This window comes from Kwoniella mangroviensis, chromosome 2 (genome assembly GCF_000507465.2).
Source record: "Kwoniella mangroviensis CBS 8507 chromosome 2, whole genome shotgun sequence".
In the NCBI taxonomy this organism is placed as follows: domain Eukaryota; kingdom Fungi; phylum Basidiomycota; class Tremellomycetes; order Tremellales; family Cryptococcaceae; genus Kwoniella; species Kwoniella mangrovensis.
In genome coordinates this window covers 1203651-1230087 of record NC_088828.1, presented here as the reverse complement: position 1 = coordinate 1230087, position 26437 = coordinate 1203651, and the positions used below count along the sequence as shown (strand labels likewise).

The following is a 26437-nucleotide window of genomic DNA, read 5'->3' as shown; positions in this document are numbered from 1 at the left end:
TGCTAGTGCGGGATTGTTAGCCGTGAGGAGGGGTGATTTGGCTGGTCAAAGGGGGCCCGTTGATAATGCCCATACTCCTCGCATACGTCGAGCTTGCCCGCCGCGTGTTGCCGACCGATTAAACCTTTGAGAAGCTTGAGGCGCACACTGTAGGACGTCCCAGTCTCTGGCACCACTTACAAGCATATGCATGGGAAGACTGGAGTCCAAAGTTCATTCCAACATCTATCATTAGATAATATAGAACGAGTTTGTCAACCTGAATGACTCTATTTGACGAATTTCCATATTTCTCGCAATAATACAACTTCCCCGAGTCCGATTACTGAACCTGATTAAGCAGGTAGTACGATTCTTCCAGTACTATCTTTTGGTTTTGGCATTCTCACGAAAAGCAGCAAAATGAATGCTAACATGGCGATTGCCTGACCGCGAACATAGTAGGATCAGAAGGAGTTCCGCTCGGTGGACTGGACAACGTCCGACTCACCCCGTTAGCTAAGAATACCAAAGTCGGTCTGCCTTGTTCACTGAACACTGCGAAAATAGTACCGAACAACGAGATCGTGGATACTTGAGCTGCAGCAGGATAATGGTAGATTGAATCACTTTGGAGTTAGTTTGTATACTTTGTTTAGACAAGGGTGATTCGAACATACCGATCTTCTCTATTAATGCTATAGCTCCTAAAGCATCCGAACGTTGATCGGCCTCAACAAAGTCCAATGTTACACCTTTACATGCTGATCCAGTTGCGCTTGCAAAAGGCAATACACCAGCAGCGAGGTAAAGATGCCAACCCTTTGTCGAAAACGTGGTGAGGCCAGTGAGTAAACCGTCAATGAAGATTGACCATCTCAAGAAATATAGATCAAATGTTGAACCATGTCGAACATCTGTAGGTTGACGAGCTTGATCTTCCCTTGGAGCACCCATGTCATCTGGTTCTTCCGCTTCTAGGGGAGTTTCAGGGTGTTCATCCGTTGCTGGACCAGAAGGTATGTCGGTACGATGCGAGAGAAGCTTCCGACCCCAAGTGATGATTCGTGGGAAACAGATGGAAAGGAAGAATGCCTTGACGAGGAGATTACCTGACTGAACGTCGGGTTATGTGTTGTCAGTACATCGATCGTCTTACGTGTCACGATGATGAAACCCAACTCACCAGCATCATGCCGCTCTCACCGGGTGTAAATCCGAAAGCGTCCGTTCCTACCAGTTGCAACGCCACATGGACGTATCCTGTGGCTAAGACACTGACAAATGCTCCTGCACCCAGTAATAGTAGATTATAATCTCTCTTGATCCTCCCGTCTGAGGTCTCAATCTTCTTGGGTATAAATATCTTCAATGGGGCTAAGAATGATTGTTTCTTCTTCTCTTTCGTTATTTCAGTGGAGGAAGACGGTTCCTTGGAATGATTCTCGGGAGATAGGTATGGTAAGAACAGTGAACCGAATATGGTGCAAAAGCATAACAACCCGAAAGCACATCGGAATGGTGCTAGTAGACCGTATGTATTGTATGCAAGACCACCAACTAATGGACACACGAATCAACAATGTTGTGTGAAAACGAACATTCGACGCGTTGAATAAACAACTCACGAGTATAACCCAAACTACTGCCCAACATGATCACACCGGTCAACACCCCAAACATCTTTGTCCTTTCCTCCGAAGGTACCAAAAGCGATACAAAGACGTTACTAGCGATTTGATACCCGCCAGCCGAGCCCAATACGTTGAACAATTGAGTAGACTGTATGATCAATATACCAGCTTTACCGCCAGTCTTCAATGCGTACATCTGACAGAGGTTTCTAAGGGCCGCCCAGAATGTTTGCTGGAACATTGCTGCTTTGACACCGAAATGCTTGATGAACCATCCTGAAATGAAGAGATTTGCTATGGCTTTATGTGAGATCATGAACTGTCAGCTCAGAATACATTCACCCATTGAAGATGAGGGAAATAAGGTATAACTTACTGGAAGTAGTAGTGGTAGTGCTCATAATAGCAATTTCCCTTGCACTTTTACCCTCGACCTGGGGTATATTACATCGATCTCCATGGCTGCCGTCCCACTCGTGAGTCTTGTAATACTCGTCGCAAGTCATCACCCTAAACGCGTAGATGAGGGAAGTTTGAGTGAAAGCGAACGTCATAGATAGCAAAAGGGAAGTGAAGAATACCCTTCGAACAGGCGGGAAATGATTCCATCTCTTCCTTGTCTCCGATGAGTGAGGATCAGGGGGAAGTAAAGCGGTATTTTCATTCGGCGGACTGGACATTGGGTCCGGTTTGATAGTTGACGAAGAGGAGGAAGGGGTGGAAGGCTCGGTATATGACTTGGGCGTTGACATAGTCAAATTCGGGCCCTCGTGCTATAGTCTTTTGCTAAGGTTGATCATTGCTTCAAGAGGACATTCGAATGTACCCGATGATAAGGAGGTCTATATATAGGAGGTATCTACATGCAGCTCAGTCCCATTGCGTGTAATCGTGTGCTCAATGATAAATCGCCAAAATCAACAATCCCCTATCTCCCCCATCGGTCAAAACCGAAAGTACATCGGTGGAATTCACCGACTGCAGACTCAGCCGTGCCACGCTGTCTTCGCGTGGCGGAGTTATCGGTATTTTCAGCATGTCAAGAATTTTGGCTGTCTGGATGGGGTGGGACACTGTATAAATTCATGACGTACCGAGGTATGGAGGGCGGTATGAGATTTGTGATCAAGTTGGCCTTTTTGACAACAGAATACAGTCCAATTCCTTTGTTGAACCTATATCATATTTTTATCACAGACCAACTCAACTACACAAGATGGCATCTGAAGCTCAAGTCGATCTGAAAAAGACCGTACCAGTGGAAGAGGAGAAGAAGCTCGAGGAGAAGGGTTTGAACAATGATACGTGAGTCTCACCCGGATCACATTCCTTCAAATTCCATCAGGAGAGGTAGCAGGGCTGACCATATGTGACATTGATATCCAGTCTCACCAAGTACACCACCGCTGGTCAAGCTTTGGGAGAAGTGCTGAAGAAGTTCATACCCTCCATCACTGCCGGAAAGAAAGTTCTGGACCTCTGTGTCGAGTGAGTAGCTCAATGCAGTACTAATCCTGGTCGTGTGATTATTTTTGATTATATGTCTTGAACACAGAGGTGACAAGCTTGTCAACGATACTGTCGCCCCTCTTTGGAACAAGGCTAAGAATGGTGTCAAAGTTGGTAAAGGTGAGTTCCGATATCGATCGTTGTAACATACTTTCTATATGGTCAGATTATAAAGCCGCAGAAGGAGGGATGAATGATTGATGAATTCAATCGAAGATTGCATATCATGGTACTGCCATCTATAGGGACTTGGATGCTGGTGAACGAGTGGGAGCAGCTGGTGGTCAGTCTATTGATCGCAAACATATTGACTCCTTTGTTTTGGCTTTCAGGATCCGCTTTCCCAACCTCCATCTCAGTCAACAATGTCGTATCTCACGTATCACCCTTACCTTCCGATCCCGAGGTTGTCCTCAAGGACGGAGACGTCGTAAAAGTCATGCTCGGTATTCAATTAGATGGGTATGCCGTCACTCACGCCGAGACAGTCGTCCTCTCATCAAAGGCTGAGGGTCTTTCGGCAGATGTCGTGAAAGCAGCTTACGATGCCGCTCAGGCTGCCATGCGAACGATCAAAGTTGGAAACAAGAACTGGGACGTCACCGAGGTGGTAGAGAAAGTAGCAAAGGATTATGAATGTGCAGGTGTCGAGGGAATGTTATCTTGTCAACATGAGAAAAACGTAACGGACGGGAAAAAAAGGATCCTCCTCAACCCCTCACCAGACCTCAAGAGGGATCATGAGACCATCACATTCGAGGAAGGTGAAGTTTACGGTGTGGATATTTTGGTAGTCACTGGATCGAATGGTAAGGTGAGTACGAGATTTCAGCAATTACTCCTGCCCCATGATACGAAGAAGAAGACCTGGCGAGCGAATCTGCTTCAGTTTTACATGTCCACATCGGGCTTTTCTGGTCCACCTTGATCTATCTACCAATCTCGATTTTCGTTTTTAGATGATTTCAGCTGACAGAATTCCCGTTTCTTACGTGTACCAGGCCAAAGCAGACCCATCCAGGACCTCGATCTACAAGAAGGCCGATATCAACTACCAGCTCAAGATGAAGACTTCACGAGCTGTCTTCTCAGAGATCCAAAAGAAAGCTGGTGCTTTCCCATTCACCTTGAGAGCTCTCGATGACGAGAAGCGTGCACGAATGGGTGTCCAAGAAGCTGTTGCTCATGGTGAGTTCGAAATCTTAACCGCATATCATATATGCAAGATCTCAGCGATTGCGCTTCCAGTGCTATCAATCGATTCGAGCTGAACGTGATCGTATCCTCATAGGTCTCCTGAAACCATACGACATCGTCCAGACTGCCGCTGGTACTCTCGTCGCCGAATTCTTCTTCACCAGTAAGTCGCTTGATTCTCTGATAGATCATCGGTGATATACTGATTCTTTTGCTGCTTCGCAGTCGCCCTTCTCCCTGCCGGTCCATTGCTGCTCTCACCTCAACCCGTCTGGTACTCTGCTGACAAGCTTTCGACCGAGAAGAAGATCACCGATGAGTCATTAGCCTCCTTGATCACTCAACCTCTTCGAGCACCCAAGAAGAAGAACAAGAGCAAGGGTAGTGGTAATGGAGAAGCCAAGGAAGAGACCAAAGCCTAGAACGAAGCGATAGATGTTCTTGACATGGAGAGATTGAGCCTTTGGGCCCTTCTTTCTCGTATTGTGAGAGGGGTATAAGGAGACAGAAGAGAGAGGAAGTAGTAACATACACAAATGAACAGATGGCACATCGAATCAAAACAATCAATGCATTGCTAAATTATATCACATGAGTTTGAGTGTTCTCGTGGGATTCTCTTCTGTCTCTCTTCAACAATGCGAAGGGATTGCACCATTCGGTTGCAAATCTGAATTCGATTTGCCAAGCAGCACCCAGAAAAAGAGTCACCTGAGCTGACCTTGTACCCTGAGACCCACAAACCTTGATTAAGGGTAGTTTTCTGATGTTTTCGGACATTCCTTTTCCTCTGCTGTCCCATGTCTCCACAGCGATGCACCACATGCATAACAAGACTGAGCTAGCTTTATTTACCAATGCAGTAAAAGTTCTATAGCATAGCATGTCTTTATCAGATACCCCTTTCAAGGCTGACTCAACCTGAACATGTAAGACGAAAAAGTTATTTCCATCTATACCTTGTCTATACTTGATTCATTTCATATCCGTTCCATTCCTCCTTCATCAGCCCAATCCCATCCATTGATAGGTCTATTGTCAATACCATTCGAATATCATTTCCTTCTTTCTTGGCTTCATACTTGCTATCGTACGGAAGCGGTAGGGCACACGTAGTGATGGTCGACAACGAGACTGAGCACATGATGTCCGAACACTCATCACAAGCCTTCGACCTAGCTAATCTGTTCATACCCAATTCAGCTCCGACAATGACGGGTCCGCCGCAAGTCGTATCCAACAAAGAAGGTAACGGGGCTTCGACAAAGAGGGGCAAAACGGGTTGTATAACGTGTAGATTGAGGAAAAAGGTAAGTCATGCCTTTTTCGTCAATTAAAGGACCAAGTCATATTGATTTTGTCGGTGGTCAACAGCGATGCGACGAAGCCAAACCCATTTGTGCGACTTGCTCGAGACTCGGTATAGAATGCATGGGGTATGGTGTGAAGAGACCAAAGTGGTTGAAGGAGAACGATAATGCGAAGAAGACGAAACAAACTATGTAAGTGTTTATAAAGGAATCGAAAGAGTCGGAATCGTATACACTGACTGTTGATATGGATTGAGGATGGTAGAAAAAAAATTGTGCTATCTAGGAGATCGCAGAAAAATAAAATATCACACCTAGAACAACATACAGTCGATAATTCCAATTCCAATCCTGATCCAACGTCGATACCAGTGGATCTCGGCGATGACGGGGATGCAGACGAAGATCAAGACGGACAAACCAGGATGGATGCAGATGTGGATACAGATTCACAAGCTGCACTGCCAGATCAATCTCAATCTCAATCTCAATCTCAATCTCGAGAGGAACAAGCCATTCCTCATTTCTGGGATATGGGACCATCCCCCAAAGATGCAAATACCATTTCAACCAATTCAATATCCAACCATGATATACTTCCCTGGAACCTACCTCTTACTATCAGTCATAACCCTATCCCAGAAGATGCCAATACCATCCAATCGACTACCAATTTCTTACAGCCAATGTCAATCCCGAACCCTTCCTATCCTGTATCAGGGTACCTCGCTGATCCGTCGATATTCCCACCAGTAACGACAAGTGTACCAATCATACCTGGGGATATGAACAGTATGAACATGAACAGTCTGATACCTGGCGGTGTACCATCATTGAACGATATGAGTATGGAAGCCCTACTAGGATTCCTATTTGGTCCACCTGTTCCACCTGGATTCGTCCTAGATCCAAATACCAATAGCAATATCCCTCAAGCTCCAGCTCAAGTCCCACAAAACAGTATAGACCAAGCTATGTCACTCACACCATTTTTCAATATACCTTCGGCTACACCGACCCCATCCCCATCTCCGACTGCTTCTCCGTTCCCGAATCTCACTTACCTCCATCATTATCTCAATGTGGTATTACCATTGCAGTATAGGATTGTAGGGATAACCATTACGATGGGTGATTTTGTTGGATCACTCGCTCTGAGGTGTAACGAGGTTCTCACGAGCGTATCGTCCTTGGCAGCATTGCATATGGTAGCTCAGAGAAGTAAGAAGAGACTAGCCAAGATTGAGGAGGAAACTGCAAGTGTAGAAGAAGACGAAGAACAAGGAGAAGGAAAGGGGTCATCTCAGGTTAGAAATCAATTCACTTCACTAGACGAAGATGATGAAGGTCATTATAGTATAATGGATAGATATCATGAACAACAACAGGAGACTAGTACCGAAGATGATGATGATGTGAAAGTAGCTATAACATCTCATAGGAAAACATTAGAGAGACTTCGATTCATCTCTTCGAAAGACCTAGTAGCGGAAGAAATCATACTTTCAGTTTGTTTTGCGATATCGTATAATGTCTTTTGTGGTGGTACGTCCAAGAAATTGAAAGAGTTGATATCGATCTCAAGGAGATGCTTGAGTGCTGCGCTGTACTCTTCCCCTGAGTTAGGTCTCACCGGTAATAGGTAAGTAAAGTTTTCTTTCACAAAGATTTTGTTCCTTTTGGTATTTACTCCTGATGGCGATGGCGCTGATTGTATGTGTGAATGTAACTACAGCTCGAAGAATACGAATATACCTGGTTCTAGTCCATGGTCAAAATACCCTATCTTGTTAGAATCAATGATTTGGATTGACATCATATCATCCGTGACATACAATAAAGCTTCCACCTTGTTGCCTATGTACAGAAAATTATTGAGTCACATGCCTTATGACCAATTTGGGAATAATGGTAAACCTCTTGTGTTGATGGATAAAATGATGGGATGTGATAGTACGACTGTAAGTCTCTGCCATTATATATATCATCATCAACACAATCATGATGTACTTATAGTTGGACGACAACTGACGAAGAGAATGTTTTGTTAGCTCCTGGCAATGTGCGAGACAGTAGCTCTATCAGAATGGAAAGAAAAAGCTGAATTTGTCGGATGTCTATCTTACAAGGAGTTGTTGGAAAGATCATCAAAGATTGAAAAATTGTTGGATGAGAGATCGTGGAGGGAATCACATCTGGATATCAACTCGTTCTCGTTTTCGTCAACATCGCCGACTTCATTGAGTGGAAATGATGGACAAACGAAGGCAATGGAAGGAGAATTGAGAAGAGTCATGAGTGACGTGTTTTATGGGTCGGTCAAGGTCCTGTTGGCTGTCACTGTCAATGGACCTTATCCAAGGGGTAAGTCATTCCATTCCAGTTCAAATCATCCCCATCTTTAGCTAACCCTGTCATGTTATTCGCGATCTAGTCCCTGAGATAGCATCGGCAGTGGTGGAAACTATCGAAGCCCTCAACCGACTGGATATCCAACAACAGTCCAATGTCCAGATTCACCGTGCGGTAGTTCTACCGATAACTATTGCAGGGTGTCACTGTGAGACTGAAGAACAACAAGCTTTTTTCAGAAACTGCTTCGCCGCGTTGGGTCACGAGGCCAAAGCTTTTGGAAATACTGGATCGGCATTGGAATTGATGGAGCAAGTTTGGAAGAAACGTTCAGCAGGGATAGAAAGGGTAGATTGGCGAGAGACAATGTATGAGTTGGGCTGGAAATCTGGTATCTTGTTGATTTAGATTGTAGATTGTAGACTGTGTATTGTTCGTGAAAGTTGTACAGTACGAGTCCAGTGTTATGTGTTATGTGTTATGTGTTGTATGTATTACATGTCAGATACAATATGTACGATACAGCATTCCTACTACTATCGCTGTTGTCTCTTTTTACCTAGACCTTCGATTCGAATCTCGTCATCGGCCCAAGCAACTTTCTCAGCAAACTCTCGCCCACCTCTTGATTTGTTCTCTTTCAGATCTTTGATCTCTTTCACATCCCTTCCATAACCTATCGGTTCCCCCCATTGAGTCCAACAGGGTACAACACCAGTGAAACTATCCGACTCCTTTCCTTTCGGTGCTTCCTCCTGAGGTTCCTGCGCGCCGTTGAACCCTCCGTACCGCTGCTTACAACTGATTTTCTCAATTTTGAACTTGATCACCGTCGTCCTCTTCACAGCTGCATCGTCCGGTACACCAACCGACGATATCCTGTCGTAGCCCGTTACTGTATTCGTCACTATCCCCAGAACTTTGCGCTTCTCCTCGTGCTCTTTACTACCTACTTCGTCATCTAAGAGTCGACCTGAAGACAGGTGTAGGGTTGCAGAACGATAATTTAAGGTGTGGTCGTGAGCTGTAGGGGAAAAGATCATACCATCGACTATCAAGCATTAAGCGTGTATGATCAGCTGTTGGCACCTTGGGCTTTAATTCGACGAGAATATTCAGTAAGTGAGTCCGGTCGACAAATAACTCACTCTTGGTGGTCGTAGCTGTTATTCCATGTTTACCATCTAAGACAGCCTCTACTAGTCCCGAATGTCTATGTCTGTATTATCCAGCAAAACGCTAAGCTTTCTTTGAGACTCAATTGAGGGACAGACTGGACTCACGTATGTAGATAAACTGAATAATCATTATGATCATTATCATCACCATCTTCTTCCAAGACAATCACCGTGATAAGCGGAACGTTCATAAGTGTCTCTCCCCTCCCTTTATCACCCGGATCTCCAGGATGAACGAAAGCTATATGCGCTATTGGTGCTTCACGGAATATGCTCAGAGCTGCTTGAAGAGAGTAAGACGCTCGGTTCTTGTATAGTCGGATATCTGCTGAAGGGGAAGGGTTGGACGATCCCGCCGAGGTCAAAGTTGAAATTGACGAGGTCATGTCGTATTTCTGAGCTCACTCTGTTAGACCCTCAAAGTAGAACACATACGATGCATATAAACCACAGGAATGAAATTCGCTTGCGTCTATGAGATATGATGAACAGTTAGTTGCTTTGCCTCGGTTTGCTATCACGCACTTGTGAGTGGTCGTTCGGTGTGAGTGAAATGCATTTACGTAAAATGACTACATATAGGCGCTGCGGTGTCTCTGCATAAGATGTGGGCTACCGCTGTGGGCGGGTCTGCTGATACTCTACAGCCATGGATTTGCACGAAACGTCGGCGGATGCAGAGATATCTTCTTCCCATCGCTCTAAATCCCTTAGACGAATGCCGCCCAGTCCTTATCGTTCAGAACGAGTTTACTAGAGGTCGTTATGCAGTTGATATCCTCACATCCCCCCGGGCTTACAATGTTCAGCCTCAGCTCGGACATGGAATTGCGTACTCACGTCAGTGTGAGTAGGCCCCAATCCCCAGGCCTCTTTGGGGTTTGTGAGGTTGGACACTTACAGTACAGTACGTACAAGTATCGCACGTCCGGAAATACCGCGGATTCCAGTGAGTAAATCGTTGAATATGCCAGTTTATGGAACTTAAGCTTGACTTGCTCCGCGAGTTAGCGCGCGCCTTTAGGTAAGTCAGTCAGTCTCCTTACAACCTCCATTGGTAATTTCTCTGTTTATCTGATAATACAATCTCAAAGTGGGACTCTGTATATCTGTCAACGTCTCACCACACCATGCTTACACAAACAGCTTCTTGGTCAAGTTGGCGCTCTGGATACAGGTAGGATCACATGGACAACGACAGACAGCAGTAGCTCGCTCCATGATAGCTAAATGAGTTGAACCAACTCGATCCAATCCCGAGCGTCAATTTTGTAAACAAGACCTTGTATATATATATGATCGTGTACTGTATATCGTCTCTTTCTTATCTGATAAAAGAGATCACGAACACAGTAAGCGAACAACATGCCTCCTCAGTCCAACCTACCAGGAGCCAGTATCTCAACGACTACTACTCCTAATGGAGCTCTGCACAAGCAACCTACTTCTGGATTTACCGTCTCTAAGGGCGATTGGGGTCATAAAGCTGGACAATTCGATATCAAGTATCCAAAAGGTCCGACAGACGGAGGTGTGACTCAGGAGATATTCGGTACCAAAGTGCAAGTTCCTTGGAGATCGTTGGAGGAATTGGATAGTGAAGTTACTACGAAATTTGTTAAAGAACAAAATAAAGTGAGTCGAGCTCTCCTTCAGCCTTGGGTGTTTCTGTAGACTGATATCAAAGTTGTGTGTTGTTTTGCTTTGATTTGTTGGTGATAGTTATCCATACCGATACTCACGGATCACCCTCTTCGTCATAAATTGGAGAAAGCGGTGGAAGGGATATACAACCATGAACGAATGGATACCCCTCAACTCCAAGCTGATGGTTACTATTATTGGAATTTCAATAAAGGTAATTGGCCTAGAGATATTTTGGTCAGATCGAAAGATTTGAAGCAACATTTCGGTAAAAGTCCTTTACAAGACGACGGAGATGGGCCAGAGATATTTTTCGATTTGAATAAACAAGATACGGAAAATGTTTCGATGTACGCTCATAGTTTTAGTCCAAGTGGGAAACTGTGGGCTGTAGTATTACAAAATTCCGGGTAGGTCATTCATTACTCTTCGACCACAATCATCATCAAATCAAATGTTCAGGTTGTCGTGATAGCTTATCGGTGTGTTTGGATCATTAGGAGTGATTGGCAAACTATCAGGGTATTTGATACCACCACCAAGCAATCGGTTGATGTCGATGTGGGAGGATCTAAATTTACGTTCGGAGTGACGTGGATAGGCGAAGAGGTGAGTCAAGGAACCTCTACATGATACCACGCGTGTGAGATTGGTGTATTGATGTCTAGAATTAGGGATACATCTACAAACGAATTATCGGTTATAACGATGATGAACCTTCCCTGGCTGATGGAGCATATGCGATGTTCTATCATCGAGTTGGACAACCTCAATTGACCGATGTAGCCGTTCTACCATTCACGGGGGAATTCCACGAACATTTCGTTGGTAAAGCATTCACAGTATCCTCCGATCATTCTACTTCACCTACCAAGAGGACTTTCCTCACATTTGATATTTACCGAAACACCAACCCTGAGACTGAATTGCTCATTGTGGAGCTACCAGGTGGACCAAGGGAAGTAGATGGTCAGATCATAGCTGATTTGGTCAAGGACAAGAGGAAGTGGGTTACAAGAGGATTTACAGGTGAAACCAGATGTGAGCTCTGATTTTGTTCCATATGATAGACATTCCATTAGCTGACTGAACCTGAACAACGCATCATAGACATTGGCTCTATCGCATCTGACAAACATTTCTTCTACTCAACTGCCGACGGTCACCCCACCGGACGAATCATGACCTCCGATACGGATGACTGGGATAGCACACCTGCCGACGGAACACTTCCCTTGAAAGAATTCGTACCGGTCGATGCGGAAGGACATCAACTACACAACGCTCAAGTTATCGGAAGTAAATTACTCATGTTAATATATCTCAAACATGCTTGTGCTTCCGTCAATTTCTACAACGCTCTGACGGGTGTCAAACTTGGTTTTACCAATGCTGTGGAGACTAAAGGGAATATCGAACTGGATCCAAAAATCGAAGTGCCCGTACCGGAAGAGGAATTTGAGATTGCCAAAGATTCAAATTCAAAAGTGATCATACCTGAACATGGATCAATTAAACCGATTTCAAGCCGATACGATTGGGACGATTTTTACTTCTCGGTTGATACTTGGGTTGCTCCCTCTTACGTCTTAAATGGTAAAATTGTCAATGACGTCCAAGGTGAATTAGAAGTTGATATCAGTAGTATCAACACTGCTACGAATCAAGAAGATCAAGAGAACTTGATATGTACTCAAGTATTCTATGATTCTCACGATCAAACGAAAATCCCATTATTCATTTGTCATCCTCATGATTTGGATTTGAGCAAACCTCATCCTACGCTCTTACATGCCTATGGAGGGTTCTGCGCACCGATGATACCTCACCATGACGCTTTCTTCGCATCTTTCATGAGAAATCTCAGAGGAATGTAAGCTCATCGTATTTTACTGTCTCCATGTGATCACTGAATGCTGACGGTATAATCCTTTGTGTATGATAGCGTCGCAATCGCTGGTATTCGAGGGGGAGGTGAATACGGCAAAAGATGGCATGACGCTGCTAAAGGAATCAAAAAATCCGTTGGATGGGATGATTTCTCCTATGCTGCCAGATACCTTCAAGCCAAGGGTCTGACCACTCCCGAGTTGACTTCTATATACGGTACTTCGAATGGTGGACTGTTGGTTACGGCTTGTTCCAACAGGTTTCCGGAACTGTTCAATACGGTCTTTGCAGATGTGGCAATAACTGATTTGATCAGGTATCATAAATTCGTAAGTTCACCAATACATATAGCCATCTTCCGTCCGACCATGAGTTTACTTTTATATGTTGATGCTGATGTTGTGGTTTTTATTTTTCGATTAGACTTTGGGTTGAATGTGGATGGGTGAATATGGTTCACCAGATGATTCTTCCGATTTCCCAACTTTACTGGCTACATCCCCCTTACACAATATCCGAACGGACTGTAAATACCCTTCGATCCTCGTCACAACGGCTGACCACGACGATCGAGTCGTACCTGGACATTCATTAAAATATCTCGCAGAAATTCAATCGAAACATCTACCTACGAAAGACAACAATGTGATTTTAGGCAGATTGTACGAAAATGCAGGACATGAATTATCGGCTAAGAGTTTAGAGAAAAAGGTGGAAGAAGTCACGGATAGATTGATATTCACTTTGCTTACTATGAAACCTTGATTGTGAATAGACGTAGGATAGATAATGATAGAATGTAGGTAGATAAATAGATGGATAGCTTGGTCCGGTTCGGTTTGATATAGAGATAAACGAGATAAATTCCATCTACGACCATAGAACCTAGAAAACGCCCCATCCCGTCCGCTCTGGGAAGCTCAAGCTGGGTATCGCTCGGTTAGTACCAAAGTGGGGGACCATTTGGGAATCCCGAGTGTTGTAGTTATATATCTTAACCTTTTTGTACTCGATAGGTCTGATGGATGTATAGTAATGGTATCACCGAGCTGTGTTGTATCTGTGACCTGACAAGTAGATGATCGTATCATCCGAGTCATTAGTGTGAGATGCGAGCGCACCACTGCAACCAAGTCCAAGAGGTCAACAACGTGTTATGAACAGTACAAGAAGATGAATATGCATTTTCTATTTCTTTTTTCCGTTTCCATGGTGTCCATATGGACAAGAAGAATGTGAGAATATAGCTCGATGGCATGAAAAGGCTCGATCAAACATTGTTATGAGTGGGATGGACATATTTCTCCATAGCAATTTTATCGAGCGATGAAGACTCGGTTTGTGAGCGGAAGGACACCGTGATCGCTGATGTCGGCGTTAAGATTACATCCGACAGCCACCCTTTTCCCTTCCCCAACGCGCATTACCGCCACAACGGCTGCTTGCCGAATTGATTCCGTTACCCTTTCTTACTTTGTTGGTGCATGACAGCCCGCTGGTCTCTGTCTCTGCCTGTCGGATTGGAGAATTGAGCGTTTTCCATCATCGCATAGTATAACAGCTTAGCCTAGGTCAAAAGGATTCTTCTATCCAGTCTTCAAGTCGCCAAACTTCAAGACACTTGTGGGTATCATCGTCTTTCATCAATCCAGCCCCTCCAGCTATCCGACAATCCAATCCATCTCACCAGGACAGGAGTCACGAATTATTCGAATATCAAAGCTAACTTCTTAATCTCACATCAGTTTAATCGACAACATGACTTTCAAAAGAAGAGGCGGTGGCCGAAACAAGAAGGGAAGAGGACACGTTAAATTCGTTAGATGTTCAAACTGTTCGAGATGTGTTCCTAAGGTGGGTTTTGGAGTTTTCCGCTTAATGGATGTAGCAAGTCGCGGGATGGTGGATGCGTTCGACGAAGAAAGGGCGGTTCATTGGATAGGGCGCATGATGGGAAAAAAGGAATAATCGTCATGGAAAGAGTATTGGTGGAAGGCGGTAGAGCGTCAAAGTAGTGATCTGCCTATTGGAGGTGGATATCATATGATACGTGTCATGGCTATTGGGAAATTCAGATTTAAAAGGAGGATCAAGTCGTGGATCTGGGTCATGTCCTTTGGGATTATCTTTGCTAATTCTCATTTCTCATACAATAGGACAAGGCCATCAAGAGATTCACTGTGAAGAACATGGTTGAAGCTGCTGCCGTACGAGATTTGTCCGAAGCTTCCGTCTACGCCGAATACGCTCTTCCTAAACTTTACATCAGGCTCTGTTACTGTATCTCATGTGCTATCCACGCCAAGAGTGAGTTGATCCTTTCAACTGTCCTGGGGATATACTGTTGGAACATACAGTGGCACAATCGCTTATTCGAATGTTGGTAATCTATAGTCGTCCGAGTCCGATCAGCTAAACCCGGAGCTATCAACTCCCGAAAGAACCGACTCCCCCCTCCCAGAGCTGTCTTCAAGGATGGTAAGGTGAGTCAAAAGTCTCAATCCCCCATCTCACCTGGATGTCGTTATCATGATATACCGAAGCAGACGCATGCTGATTCTCGTGTCCTTCTTGCAGCGAATCAACCCTGCCGTCGCCGCTGCCGTAGCTTCCAAGGTTGCTCAAGGTGAAAAGACCGCATAAACGTACAAAACTTCATGGGATTTCTTTTGGTAGTATGAAGCTAGTTTGTTTATGATGGATTCTTTGACTCAAAACAATCAGTGCCCTTGTACAAACACTTGCATGAAAGCGATTCTCGATTACTGTTCGTTTCTGGCATCGTTGCGGGGATCACATATATCAAAGAAGGTGGATGTTTAACAATGAGATAGAACTGGAATACAGAGGATCATCTTCCGAGAGTCAGTCGAGAGGTGTTTAGCGAAAAAACCTTTCCTTCATTCATCACTATTGGTCACCAGCAAGCCTGCAATCGTCTTGACTAACTCCAATTGTTTACTGACATAATGCTTCATACTGTCAAGCAACATGAACAAGATAACATATCTGATATACATATACAACATTGCTATCTGTCAATCGAACAGTCCAACACGAGACAATCTGCCGGCACTCGATGATGAGGATTGAGCGGAGCGTCTATATTTTCTCTACAGCCTTCAAATGGTCCAGCGAGCACCCACCAATATCGAAATTCTTCGTACTCCTATATATTCTCTTTTTCGCACAACCGACCACACCGCACGTTGGTATCTCCCTCACTATCAATTTATCTTTGCCTTCTTCGCCAGCAGGTGTTAGACTAATCCAATCTTCTTTCTCTTTTGGCGCACCGACTCTTAACAATATATCACCGTCTTTCGTTAGTGTACTTGACCATCTGATCATATTTGAAGAAGGTTGCTTCGAAGGAGAGGCCTGACCTGAAGCCGTCAGTTCGCCTTCGCCCAATGCAGGTGAGGGCTGGTCGAGTTTCGATCGGGATTTGGATGTTTGAGCTCGTAGTAATCGATTTATCGTTTCGTCCTACAACAGATAGATGTCAGTTCGTTTATGCAGAACGACCAGAATTGCATGATTGGCAGCTGAGGACACAAACGAATTTATATGAAGAGAAAAATTGATCATATCATATTGTTCCAAATCCTCACTTACCTGTTCATCCTGTAATTTCTGCTCAGTCTGCCTCTTCCTCCTTCTAGCTGTCTCCTCTCGCTTCTGCAATCTCTCAGCTTCCGTCAAGATCACCTTCTTCCCTGATACTTCTGCACGTGCGAGCATTACAGACATATAGTCAGCGAGACTATTCCAGCCCGAAGAGATCATGGCCACAGAGGCCAGAGCGGTAGACTAACCATTGGGCAATTGTAGTAAAGTCTCCTGTAGGTCCTTGTTCCCCTTCGCCCTCTGTCTGGCAGTCATCTTAGTCGGACTTATACTCCTTCTAGAGGATATGATACTTCCTTCGGCATCTTCATCGCCGTCGGCGCCTTCACCGAATAATAAGAGTTCGTCGTCGCTCTCAGCTACACATGACTCGTTAACAAACAAAGATGTGACTTCAACAAGATCCACAATGACGTGGAAGTGGTCCTGGTGATACTCACCAAACTCATCCTCAGCGACTTTCTTGACCTTCTTTGCACTTTTCTTGGCTGCCGCTCTACCTGGTCTCTTCTCCGCTGAATTCGTCGAAGATGCACCACCACCGATTTTGAACTTGAGTTTCAGTGCCGAGCTAGACGCGTTCGCACTGGCAATTGAAGTACTTTTTGAAGGTGAATCCTCAATTTCCTCCTCCTCCTCCTCTTCGCCTTCTGCATCTTCATCGTCAAGCGGGATATCTTCCGAGGCTACCGCAGATGATACTAGACACATCTCTTCGAGTTAATGATATGTTCTCAAAGCGATAGGCGAAACACTTACATCTTGATCTTTCCATATCGACATCCCCATCGGCATCTTCATCCCCTTCCGCTTCCGCTTCCTCTTCCCCTTCTTCTTCATCAACTTCAACTACCTCTTCTTCTTCCGAAGTCACTTCTTCGACCTCACTATCATCGGGCGGGACAGGCCGTTTCAAATTATTTCTCGCTCTGAGGCTCCTGTCGGACGCTGGTACAGGTACGTTGGCTGTAGCTGCCGGAGTGGATGCTTCGGATGATGATCCAGAGGGAGATTGGATGATTCGTTTGGCTCGACGCGCCGAGGATGGGATAGCTGTAGGTTTTGGTGCCATCTCGCTTCGAGTCTGATATGATTAGACTGTATTGCTCGTGCGGCCTCGTCTCTAGGTTGATTGAGAATGAAGAATGATCAACGATGTTACCAATCATCCCGTCGCTAACAAGGATAAAGAGACTTAAACTGAAGGTTGAGATGATCGATTGATATGTTGAGTTACGTAATTCACCGGGATGCACGGTTCTCGTCGAGTTAACCGGGACTCACTCAGAGTACAGGACACAAACATTAAACATTAAACATTACATATGGATCCATAGAGCTATAATACAGCATACGAGCTCAGATCAACCTTGAAGAAGAGAACGAGTAGAGACCTGAGAGAGACGGGAGCCAAATCTGCTGCGCCACAACTGGAAGCAACGTCCGATCCAGATCCAACAACCCTCCAACAATCCAATGTCAACTCCCAACCCTGTCCATTCATCTACCAACCTCTTCAGGAGACTATCATGGCAGACCTCCATATCGATATCTATACGTATAGCAGATGGAGAACCAGGTGCAGGTATAGGTGCAGATAGGTATTTCGTAAGCTTCGACCTCCTACCTACAGTGTACCAACCTAACTCAGCTGGCCTATGTTGGCATGGGATATACAGATCCAAACGCCGAGATATACCTACTTACCCCTACTGATACCTGAAATACGAGAGAGCCTGGTGGAACTGGCTTTGGATGATAAACAGATAGAGGAGACGGACGAGAAAGATTGGTGGTTTGAAGAAGAGGAGGATGAAGATGAGGCACCTGGTGGTTTTGCTAGACAGGGCGCATGCAGATGGTGAGTTGGACGACTCACTTCGTCATCATGTCTCCACGAGAGATACAGACCATTCCACCCTAACCACCAACGGGCATGTGTCACCCTCATCTCATGTATTTACAAGCAAGCTTATGTTCAAACCACCTAGGCACTGGCCGATCGATCTCATCTCCATCCACTCATACATCTCTCGACCCCGTCCGCTGCCTCTTCCATCATCGTCGTCGTCAACAGAACCGAAACAGCTGAAGTTACTCTTACATCTATCGAAACCACCTATAGATAGGTTATTAATGCCTAACAATATAGAGACGTGTAAGACACAATGGTTGAATCAAATCAAAGAAGCTGATTTCGTCAGATGGAGGAATACGAATAAAGTGACGGGGTTGAGGAAGACGGAGCTGGATAATGGGTGGGATGGGATTGTACAGGGTGAGTATAGGTCACCATCACGATCGAAAGGCAATGTTTGAGAGACTATCATGAACATGTCATACGTCGATCACTAAGGAGGGGATAAAAAGAGCTTATATCAATCACAAATATATGGTATGGGACCAAAATTAGCTGACACAACATACTTATATCACTAGACGACTACGATGCCTACCTCCGGATGGCGTCTCGTGTACTACCTCTTCCCATCGCTCCAGCTGTAGGGTCAAATATGACTTCACCGAATCCCTCTCGACCACCTTCGACCGATCCATCAGGATCGACCGCTAAAGCTGAATCGGCTTATTCCACGCGAGCAATACCGATCAAGATATATCTACCTGATAATGCACCTGTCATTCAGGAGGTAATACCTCCCATAGGGACTGACGGTGCGATGAACTCCTCTTTGTCAATGATATAGGTAGATGTAGCTGATAAGACCATAAAAACAGGTAAACCAACGACCCTCTTGTCCATCCTTCGCCAACACCTCCACCTCCTCTTCCCTTCAAGATCACCTGACCCCTATTCACTGGCATTCCCCGTAGCTCAAGGTATACTGATACCTGAACAATCTGAAGTGGCTTGGCTGGCCGCGTGTATGTGCGGTGCGGATGGCTGGCTGAGAATCGGTATATGTCTCAGGGCTCAGTGATATGTCTGTGATATGTTGTATGGTATGTATAAATTGCAATTTATCGATATGATGTAGATATGATGTAGAACTAACCCAGTTCTATCAGTTGAGTTGGCTGCTTTGAATATTGAGCGAAGCCTGTTCTTTACCATTTATACACCCGCCGCATAGCTCATTTGCGTCGCACACTCCCTGGAGTGATCGACGAACTATGCAGAGCGTAAGGACCACTTTCGCAGCTGCCGCCTAGAAAATCCTTTGGAGGCAGCGCTTGGCGCCACATTTTTCCTCGTCTGTATATGAACCTTACTTGGTTATTTGCATTGGTTCACCAAAGATATGTCTATTCATCTAATCGAAAGTCTATCCTGTCGCTACATCGAAACAACCATCTCCCCCTTCAACCTATCCACTTGTGTCAATCTACAACAACATCTCAATATTTCAACAACATCTCAATATTTCACCAATACGCTACAACCACAATAAACTGAGAGTGATCATTCGACTCCAGCTGAATCCTACACAACTTATAATTTACCACCGTTCTTCTCGTTGACCAAGACATATCTGTACCTGGCATTACCAGCAATCATAGATGGAACAGCTTCGTTGACTTTGTCCAATGACCATTTCTGGATCCACGATTTGACCTTCTTGTCCGCTACTAATTGCAACATGTCCTTGAGGGTTTGAGGAGAGGCGATGAGGGATCCTCCGATATGAACATTTCCCATGACCATGGCAAAGAGAGGTATGGTAGGGACCTGACCGCCTTCGGGAATACCGACAAAGATGAAATTACCACCCGGGCGAAGGAGGGAAAGATAGGCTGGTATGTTCATGTCAGGAGCATCTGAAGATAATGTGCAATTAGCAACGAAGATCGACGACGATGTGAGAGAGATTCGTTTTGTACTCACTAGAAGTACAGATGATCAGATCGAGGGATCTCTCGTGGCCCTTGAAAGCCTTGGCTTCGTCATCACCAGTGATCAAGAAATGTTTGGCGCCCAACTCTTCGGCGTCCTTCTGTTTTCTGGCTGAGTGGGAGATCACTGTGACTTCAGCACCGAGAGCAGTAGCTGCGACAAGTAAGGTCAGCCTTTCAGCTTATGCAATTGTCATAGTGGCAAAAAGCTTACCCAAAGTGACACCGAAATGACCTAATCCGCCCAAACCGATAATACCAACGTTCTTAGCTTCTTTACCAGCACCATGTTCGACCAAGGGTGAATAAACGGTACCACCACCGCACAACAAGGGAGCAGCTTCGGCTGGGTCGAGCTCCTTAGGAATGGGAATGGCGAAGTGAGATGGACCTCGCCAATAGTTGGCATATCCACCGTAGGATTTGGAGCCTTCGGAAGTTCGACTGAATTTACCATTGTAAGTTCCGGTCATCCCCTTGGAACAGTAATTCTCCTTGTCTACAAAACACATGGAGCTTAGGAGTTAGCACTGATTTCCTGGTATTTGTGATCGTAGGAAGTGATTGTTTCAATTGACTCACCTTTGTTACAGTAGTGGCACTGTAAACAAGAGTCACATTGGGCACCGATACCGACGATATCACCTTTCTTGATACCGTTCTTAGGGTTTGATCCTACTCTGACTACTTCTCCGACAATCTCGTGTCCTACCACTTGAGGCCACATATCTTTCAATTCTCCCCATCCCTCAGATAAAGTACTTATATCCGATGCACATATACCACAGTAGAGGATCTTCACTGCACAACGAAAGGACGAAAGAAAGAGAGAAGAAGAAAAGGGAGATGAGGGTAAAAAAAAAAAAAAAAAAAAAAAAAAAAAAAAACATCCGGTCAGCCACCTATCTCTTCATCTGTGATCTTTTGAAGTATGATAATACAAAGGATGCTCACTGTCAATATCATCTTCTGCGAATTGTTTGGGCTCATATTCGATGAACTTGAGTTTACCTTCAACGGAATCAGGTCCGAATCCGGCCCATCCTTCAAACTTGTACTCAGTGTTGGACATTGTTAAGTCTGCTTGTTTTCTCTTTTGACTTGTGTTGTTAGTGGTTAGATACAGTATAAATCGGATTCAAAGTATTTCCACAGAGAAAGTCCTAGGTATATATATATGCTTCGTGATGCCATCCTCGATGGATGGAAAAATGTTATCTCATCGATCTGCCTTTACGTCTTTTTCCCTTTCCTCCACTTTCCTCCACTTATTGTATGTCATCATCATCAAGTAAGACAGACTGCCATTCCCATTCAAAGCTCCATCTCCTCATGCATCGCTAAGCTGATCTTACACATGGAACTCAAATTGAATGGCAGAACGATTGATAGACAGTACAAAGACCTCCACTTAAAAGTTCACTCACCGTCAAGTTCGGTAAAAATGACTTACAGTCAATTGAGGTACGTCACCGGTTCAGGGATTTTGCCGATCCGGGAATTACGGAATGTTGAAAATTCTTCCCATTGCCGCAGGTTCCATTCCATCGTATCAACAATCGAATACTGTCTTTGCTTCTCCCTAAGCTCGTGGAAGAACGGCCGAGTGCTATCCTTCGAATGATGACGAGACGACTGTCACCTCCACTTCACTCCACCAGGTAGATCTTCGTCCCTCTCCGTTATATTAGCGGTATCAAATAAATTTTGATCCCATTACCACATTCAAGTTATATAATCGTCATTCGCCGGCGGTCTTGGATCGATACACCTGAAAAGGGTGATTAATAAGCCTGGTATCTTTAGGAAGCAAGGGGTATTTGACAGAGGCGTTCTGACGTTGATTATATGGAGGAGCGCTACTGTGTAATTCGTTTTGGCGTATGATTCACTTAGCCATGATTGCTCTAATCTGTTCATTTACGAGATAGATGGATCACTTGGCTCTCCTTACCGATCATACGTGCTGTTATGATCAATCGAAGACCAAGACATGTCCCACAAAACAAGTAACCAATGTCTCAACTTCCTACAGCTACATTCATCCTTTGAGATGCGGGATTCTTCGCCACCTTTGTTCGTCCCGTGTTCATTTCTCACGCATCAAGCAGTGTACATTTCAGCTCGGGGGATATGAAGTCTCTCTAAATATATATCCCTTATTCGTCTCGTGACATCGCTTATCATGAGCTTATGTTGGGGTAAACGAAGCTTGTTGCTGATTACATCATCGCTTCTCTCCACAACAAGATAAGAAGTGTTTCTGTTTGGTTCGAAAGGAAGCATGCAAATCCTTATCTCCGACTCTCTTCGGAGAACACAGAGAGAAGTGTCTTTCTTAGCAATCAGCCAAGCAAACCAGCTGGGGTCGTGAGGGCACAAAGACAGAAGCGTCTCCACTGCCAGGGGCCACAGAAGACCTTTTGGTCTCCGAAAAGCTTCAAAGGGAAGAGAACACAAAAGATGGTCTAGATAATACACTTTCCTTCCCACTCAGACATCGGAGTAGAACGTAGCTTCGCATCTGTCCTAGACCCCGGGAGTGTTGTCCATATGGATTTATAAAGGGCTGTCCAGATGCAGTTCAGTGAAGATACGGCTAACAATACTGACGACGTCACTGACGATAATGACATCTGCAGAAGAAAAGTACAAAGTACCAGGGAAGCTCTGTATCCCCATTTCAAAGATCATGGTGCCTTTAGTGAGTTGATCTAAAGACGGATCAAGTGAGCTGCATTCGATCATCATTCCTGACTAATCTCTGCTCAGGATACGATTTGATTGACGAACACCCTGACATTAGAAAGGCCATACAACTATCCCTGAGAGAATCCACAGGGGGACATGGGACTCAACTACACGCTGCCAAACGAGCTAGCCCACTAGAATCCCAAGGCAGATTGAATAAGGATGCCGGCGAAGGCAGTAGCACGGGCGTCCGAAAGCGATGATCAACGTCGGGCTAGGAAACAACACTCAACCTGTAGATAACCTCTCGTAGGTAGCTATGAATTATACAAGCGATGCATTGCCAGCTTCGTTTCCACGATGCCGCACTTCTAGAACAAAAGTGTCTGCTCAGAAGTGCCACTCAGTTCCGACGCTTTGACCATGGTTCTGCTTCCAGAGAACATGGCTCATGCATGCATATATCCAAAGCTGTGGGAGTTTGAGCATGTATAAAAGTGTTGGCTACGAACGTGCCATGTTTGAGACTCATGGCTGATATTCAGTCTATCTACCGAGTTGGGCGATCACAACAGTCGCACGGACTTTTTGCAATGTTGAGCACGCCAGTGTGTCGCATTCAGTAAAACCGACAATAAACATCCCAGCTCACCCGCCCGTATCTAAGCGGGATGATGGGTTCCTTCATGTCTCCTCAGTCAGAAGGCAGGTTGACTCCGCTTCCATGTTTCAGCCCTAACGATAGGCAGCTTCTCAACTTCTCATAAGTGGGAGTATTCGCCGCGACTCATGATTCTTTCAGACGAGCTGAAACGCTTCAAGAAGAGGAGGAACAGAACACCGCCCACAGTAGGTGGAGTGCGAGTGCTGATTGTTATATTTCGGAATGCCCATCGAGCAATAGAAGAAGGACTGCCGAGGTGAGTCCTACCGATCTGCCACCGTGTCACGAGAATGGAAAAAGCCATTTGAGCTCAGCTGATGGACAAACGCCATTATCAAGATCGTACGCAGTGCGGAGTGTGTACTCGAAATTTCCCAGTTAGAGAGAGTGGATCCGAAAGATAAACTATAAATATATTGAACAAGGTCTCCCACCACGAGACAACGGAGACAAAGAGAGATTGTCAATCGATTCCATCTGCACATTGGTCGAGAGATTTCCTTTTCCACTTGAGGAATATCCACCGGAACTGTACATTCGGATCAGTACGGGTGTCTATGGGGAGTACCAACGTACTAAGAAAGCACTTGACGATCATAGTAAGTCGAATCATCTCTCGTACTTCATGAATTACGAATTGATCATATGTGCTGACACTGTACCACTGTCTGACTTTGCTTTGATTAGTCAGATATACCGGGACGGAGGAGTATCAGATTTACCTGGAGGAATATGAAGCATATCGTTTGGCCGCGGAAAAGTACAGTCGAGATATGAGACTCGCAGCTGTGAGACAACACCCCCAGGCTCCAGCTTCAGCAGCTTCTGCAGTCGGTGGCGGCGCTGAGTATACTACTTATGGGTATTATTCACAAAACACAGGAGTGGAAGAAGGAGACTATGTGGACCCTTCTCTACTCCAGGTGTAGACAGTGTGATGAAAAGATCATCAGTCTTCCTTGGAAAGAATAAAGCAGACGATATGAATATATACATGAATACAGTACACTGCATGCAAGCCTCAAGTCCACTATGTGCATTCATGTCTCAATCGTCGTTATGTAACAACAAAATATTGTATAGTACAACTATAGATAGGCTCTGACATCTTCCATATCCAGCTCATCTTCCCAATCCCTACTCGCCTTTACATATTCTCTCATACTCATCAATTTCTGCTTCCTTTCAATCTTGATATTCGCAATCTTCGCATGATCCTGAACGATCTCACCAGCATCTATCATCACCTTCATACCCAGCCTTTTAGCCTGTCTCGTCAATCTACTCTCGAGATAATCATTCATGATCTTCTCAAACTCTTCTTCAGTTATTTTGGGACGAGCAGTGATAGTGGAAGTAGTACCGTAGGTCCCTTCATGGTTCATCTGTCCAGCTAAGATCCTCTCTTTCGTCCTTCGATCTATCGTTATATTCACATCTTTCATTATCCCCAACCATAGTCCATCTAGCAATTCGTATCTACCAACGTAATCTTCATATTTGGATATCGGACGTCAAGCTCATTCAAGAGGTTGACCAGATCAAGGATGAGCGACATTGGATCTTGCCTGGGAGAGAATCTTGATGGATACGATTTGTCAGGTCCTTGCGTGTAGGGCACGATGATTTTCCTAGGTACGAACCTTATAACTAGTTCTTCGACTTTGGGGAATCTAGCTCTGAGGAAAGTTTCCTTGACGAATGAAATCATCGAATCGGTATAAATATCATTTAGTTGGAAAATCACTTTTGATGGTCCACCCCTACACCTCTCGCTCCTACTCTCGTTGCTATAAGATCTAAATCCACCTTCATCCCATGAGGCATACCAACAATCTTTATAATACGGTTCAGGTATACCGACCCATATCAACTTGTTGAAATTCGTTGGTATTTTCTTTGCGTAATTTTTGGAAATTATATCTTCTGAAGTTGATTTTCTCTCCGACCATCCCCCCTTACCTCCACTTCCCTTAAGTGTATTCAAATGGAATTTGACAGTCTGAAGATTATCATAACCGTATGTAACATTCGAATAACGATGGTGATGAGGAGGTATGAAAGACAATCGTGTGAGATAATTGTAATTGGTGAAATCACAATTTATAACTTTGGTTAAATTCCTCGAATATTCATATCGTCTCGAACTGCCCAATCGAGGTGTATGACCAAAAGGATGTTTCGAGCTCAAACCCAAAGGTAAATCCCTCCAAAGTAATCTCAAGGCTAGTTCGGATATTTCATGATTGACTACAGCGAGCTTGCAGAGTGTGTCGGGTGTGGAAGAGCAGTATCGGACGATCTGAAAGATGATTTCGATGGGGATTCGAGGGGATGGAATGGGTGGTGAATGAGGGAAAGAGGGAGGTTGTTTCTCGCTTTGTTCTGATGAGAAGGTTGATCGCTGATATTCCGTTGCAATCCACCGTCAGCTCAATTGTAGCGATTTCTATGTGAGAGATACACACCTTGGTTTTGGAGAGTACATGGTCACGGAACAACAACCTGATTCGGTCCTTTCGCACCATTGCGAATAGATATACTGGGAATTGACAAGCGTCTGATCAAGTAATCTCCGTTGTGCAGGGGCGCTGTGATATGGAGACGAGGTGAAGTCAGACTATGACAAGACAAGTCAAGGCAAGATAAGAGAAGGAGAGACGATGTTCAGGTATATGCATGCATGCAACACACTTCAAGGTTGATCAGTCAAATCAATCCGATGCTGTATAAAAGCTGTGTTGGTACGTGTGTGTGCTTGTCAATGGACACTCCGGTTATTCACCATCCCGTGGAGACCACGTATGATCATGTATCACGACATTATCACACACCCATCTACCTCATGGATCAAGAATCTCATCAACCACAAGAAAAAGTAAACTACACTAGATGTATTGACCCAAC

General features: G+C 44.7%; 11 protein-coding genes and 1 non-coding gene across 12 annotated transcripts; 7 read left to right on the top strand and 5 right to left on the bottom strand.

The window, feature by feature from the left end:
• Positions 1–335: 335 nt before the first annotated feature.
• I203_107320 (uncharacterized protein) lies at positions 336–2365 on the bottom strand (the record flags this gene model as incomplete). Its single annotated transcript, XM_019145400.1, has 6 exons — positions 336–425; positions 491–579; positions 660–1095; positions 1166–1539; positions 1608–1913; positions 1990–2365. 6 exons carry the CDS (start codon positions 2363–2365, stop codon positions 336–338), a joined length of 1671 nt encoding a protein of 556 aa, XP_019005219.1.
• Positions 2366–2829: 464 nt separating this feature from the next.
• Positions 2830–4741, top strand: I203_107319 (DNA-binding protein, 42 kDa; the record flags this gene model as incomplete). Its single annotated transcript, XM_019145399.1, has 7 exons — positions 2830–2918; positions 3000–3101; positions 3169–3242; positions 3455–3936; positions 4124–4310; positions 4414–4482; positions 4545–4741. 7 exons carry the CDS (start codon positions 2830–2832, stop codon positions 4739–4741), a joined length of 1200 nt encoding a protein of 399 aa, XP_019005218.1.
• Positions 4742–5464: 723 nt separating this feature from the next.
• I203_107318 (uncharacterized protein) lies at positions 5465–8389 on the top strand (the record flags this gene model as incomplete). The annotated part of the gene is made up of 6 exons (XM_065518167.1): positions 5465–5629; positions 5694–5821; positions 5895–7271; positions 7365–7590; positions 7681–7993; positions 8064–8389. The coding sequence occupies 6 exons, from the start codon at positions 5465–5467 to the stop codon at positions 8387–8389; spliced, it is 2535 nt and encodes an 844-aa protein (XP_065372897.1).
• A 128-nt stretch (positions 8390–8517) lies between these two features.
• On the bottom strand, positions 8518–9545 carry I203_107317 (uncharacterized protein; the record flags this gene model as incomplete). The annotated part of the gene is made up of 3 exons (XM_019145397.1): positions 8518–9032; positions 9130–9200; positions 9265–9545. The coding sequence occupies 3 exons, from the start codon at positions 9543–9545 to the stop codon at positions 8518–8520; spliced, it is 867 nt and encodes a 288-aa protein (XP_019005216.1).
• Positions 9546–10524: 979 nt separating this feature from the next.
• Positions 10525–13458, top strand: I203_107316 (uncharacterized protein; the record flags this gene model as incomplete). The annotated part of the gene is made up of 8 exons (XM_065518166.1): positions 10525–10794; positions 10882–11213; positions 11304–11412; positions 11478–11844; positions 11914–12676; positions 12749–13022; positions 13117–13123; positions 13301–13458. 8 exons carry the CDS (start codon positions 10525–10527, stop codon positions 13456–13458), a joined length of 2280 nt encoding a protein of 759 aa, XP_065372896.1.
• A 106-nt stretch (positions 13459–13564) lies between these two features.
• On the top strand, positions 13565–13680 carry I203_107315. The gene has a single exon (XR_002021881.2). It is a non-coding gene; the product is annotated as a 5S ribosomal RNA (ribosomal RNA).
• Positions 13681–14451: 771 nt separating this feature from the next.
• Positions 14452–15336, top strand: I203_107314 (40S ribosomal protein eS26; the record flags this gene model as incomplete). The annotated part of the gene is made up of 4 exons (XM_019145395.1): positions 14452–14547; positions 14850–15000; positions 15088–15176; positions 15271–15336. The coding sequence occupies 4 exons, from the start codon at positions 14452–14454 to the stop codon at positions 15334–15336; spliced, it is 402 nt and encodes a 133-aa protein (XP_019005214.1).
• Positions 15337–15795: 459 nt separating this feature from the next.
• On the bottom strand, positions 15796–17395 carry I203_107313 (uncharacterized protein; the record flags this gene model as incomplete). Its single annotated transcript, XM_019145394.1, has 5 exons — positions 15796–16182; positions 16312–16421; positions 16512–16682; positions 16764–17024; positions 17083–17395. 5 exons carry the CDS (start codon positions 17393–17395, stop codon positions 15796–15798), a joined length of 1242 nt encoding a protein of 413 aa, XP_019005213.1.
• A 404-nt stretch (positions 17396–17799) lies between these two features.
• I203_107312 (uncharacterized protein) lies at positions 17800–19262 on the top strand (the record flags this gene model as incomplete). The annotated part of the gene is made up of 5 exons (XM_019145393.1): positions 17800–17931; positions 18003–18184; positions 18315–18601; positions 18763–18996; positions 19060–19262. The coding sequence occupies 5 exons, from the start codon at positions 17800–17802 to the stop codon at positions 19260–19262; spliced, it is 1038 nt and encodes a 345-aa protein (XP_019005212.1).
• Positions 19263–19774: 512 nt separating this feature from the next.
• I203_107311 (uncharacterized protein) lies at positions 19775–21247 on the bottom strand (the record flags this gene model as incomplete). The annotated part of the gene is made up of 5 exons (XM_019145392.1): positions 19775–20100; positions 20168–20329; positions 20390–20674; positions 20758–20976; positions 21130–21247. 5 exons carry the CDS (start codon positions 21245–21247, stop codon positions 19775–19777), a joined length of 1110 nt encoding a protein of 369 aa, XP_019005211.1.
• A 1505-nt stretch (positions 21248–22752) lies between these two features.
• Positions 22753–23129, top strand: I203_107310 (uncharacterized protein; the record flags this gene model as incomplete). The annotated part of the gene is made up of 2 exons (XM_019145391.1): positions 22753–22879; positions 22948–23129. The coding sequence occupies 2 exons, from the start codon at positions 22753–22755 to the stop codon at positions 23127–23129; spliced, it is 309 nt and encodes a 102-aa protein (XP_019005210.1).
• Positions 23130–24618: 1489 nt separating this feature from the next.
• I203_107309 (uncharacterized protein) lies at positions 24619–26058 on the bottom strand (the record flags this gene model as incomplete). The annotated part of the gene is made up of 3 exons (XM_019145390.1): positions 24619–25009; positions 25087–25934; positions 25999–26058. 3 exons carry the CDS (start codon positions 26056–26058, stop codon positions 24619–24621), a joined length of 1299 nt encoding a protein of 432 aa, XP_019005209.1.
• Between the last annotated feature and the right edge of the window lie 379 nt (positions 26059–26437).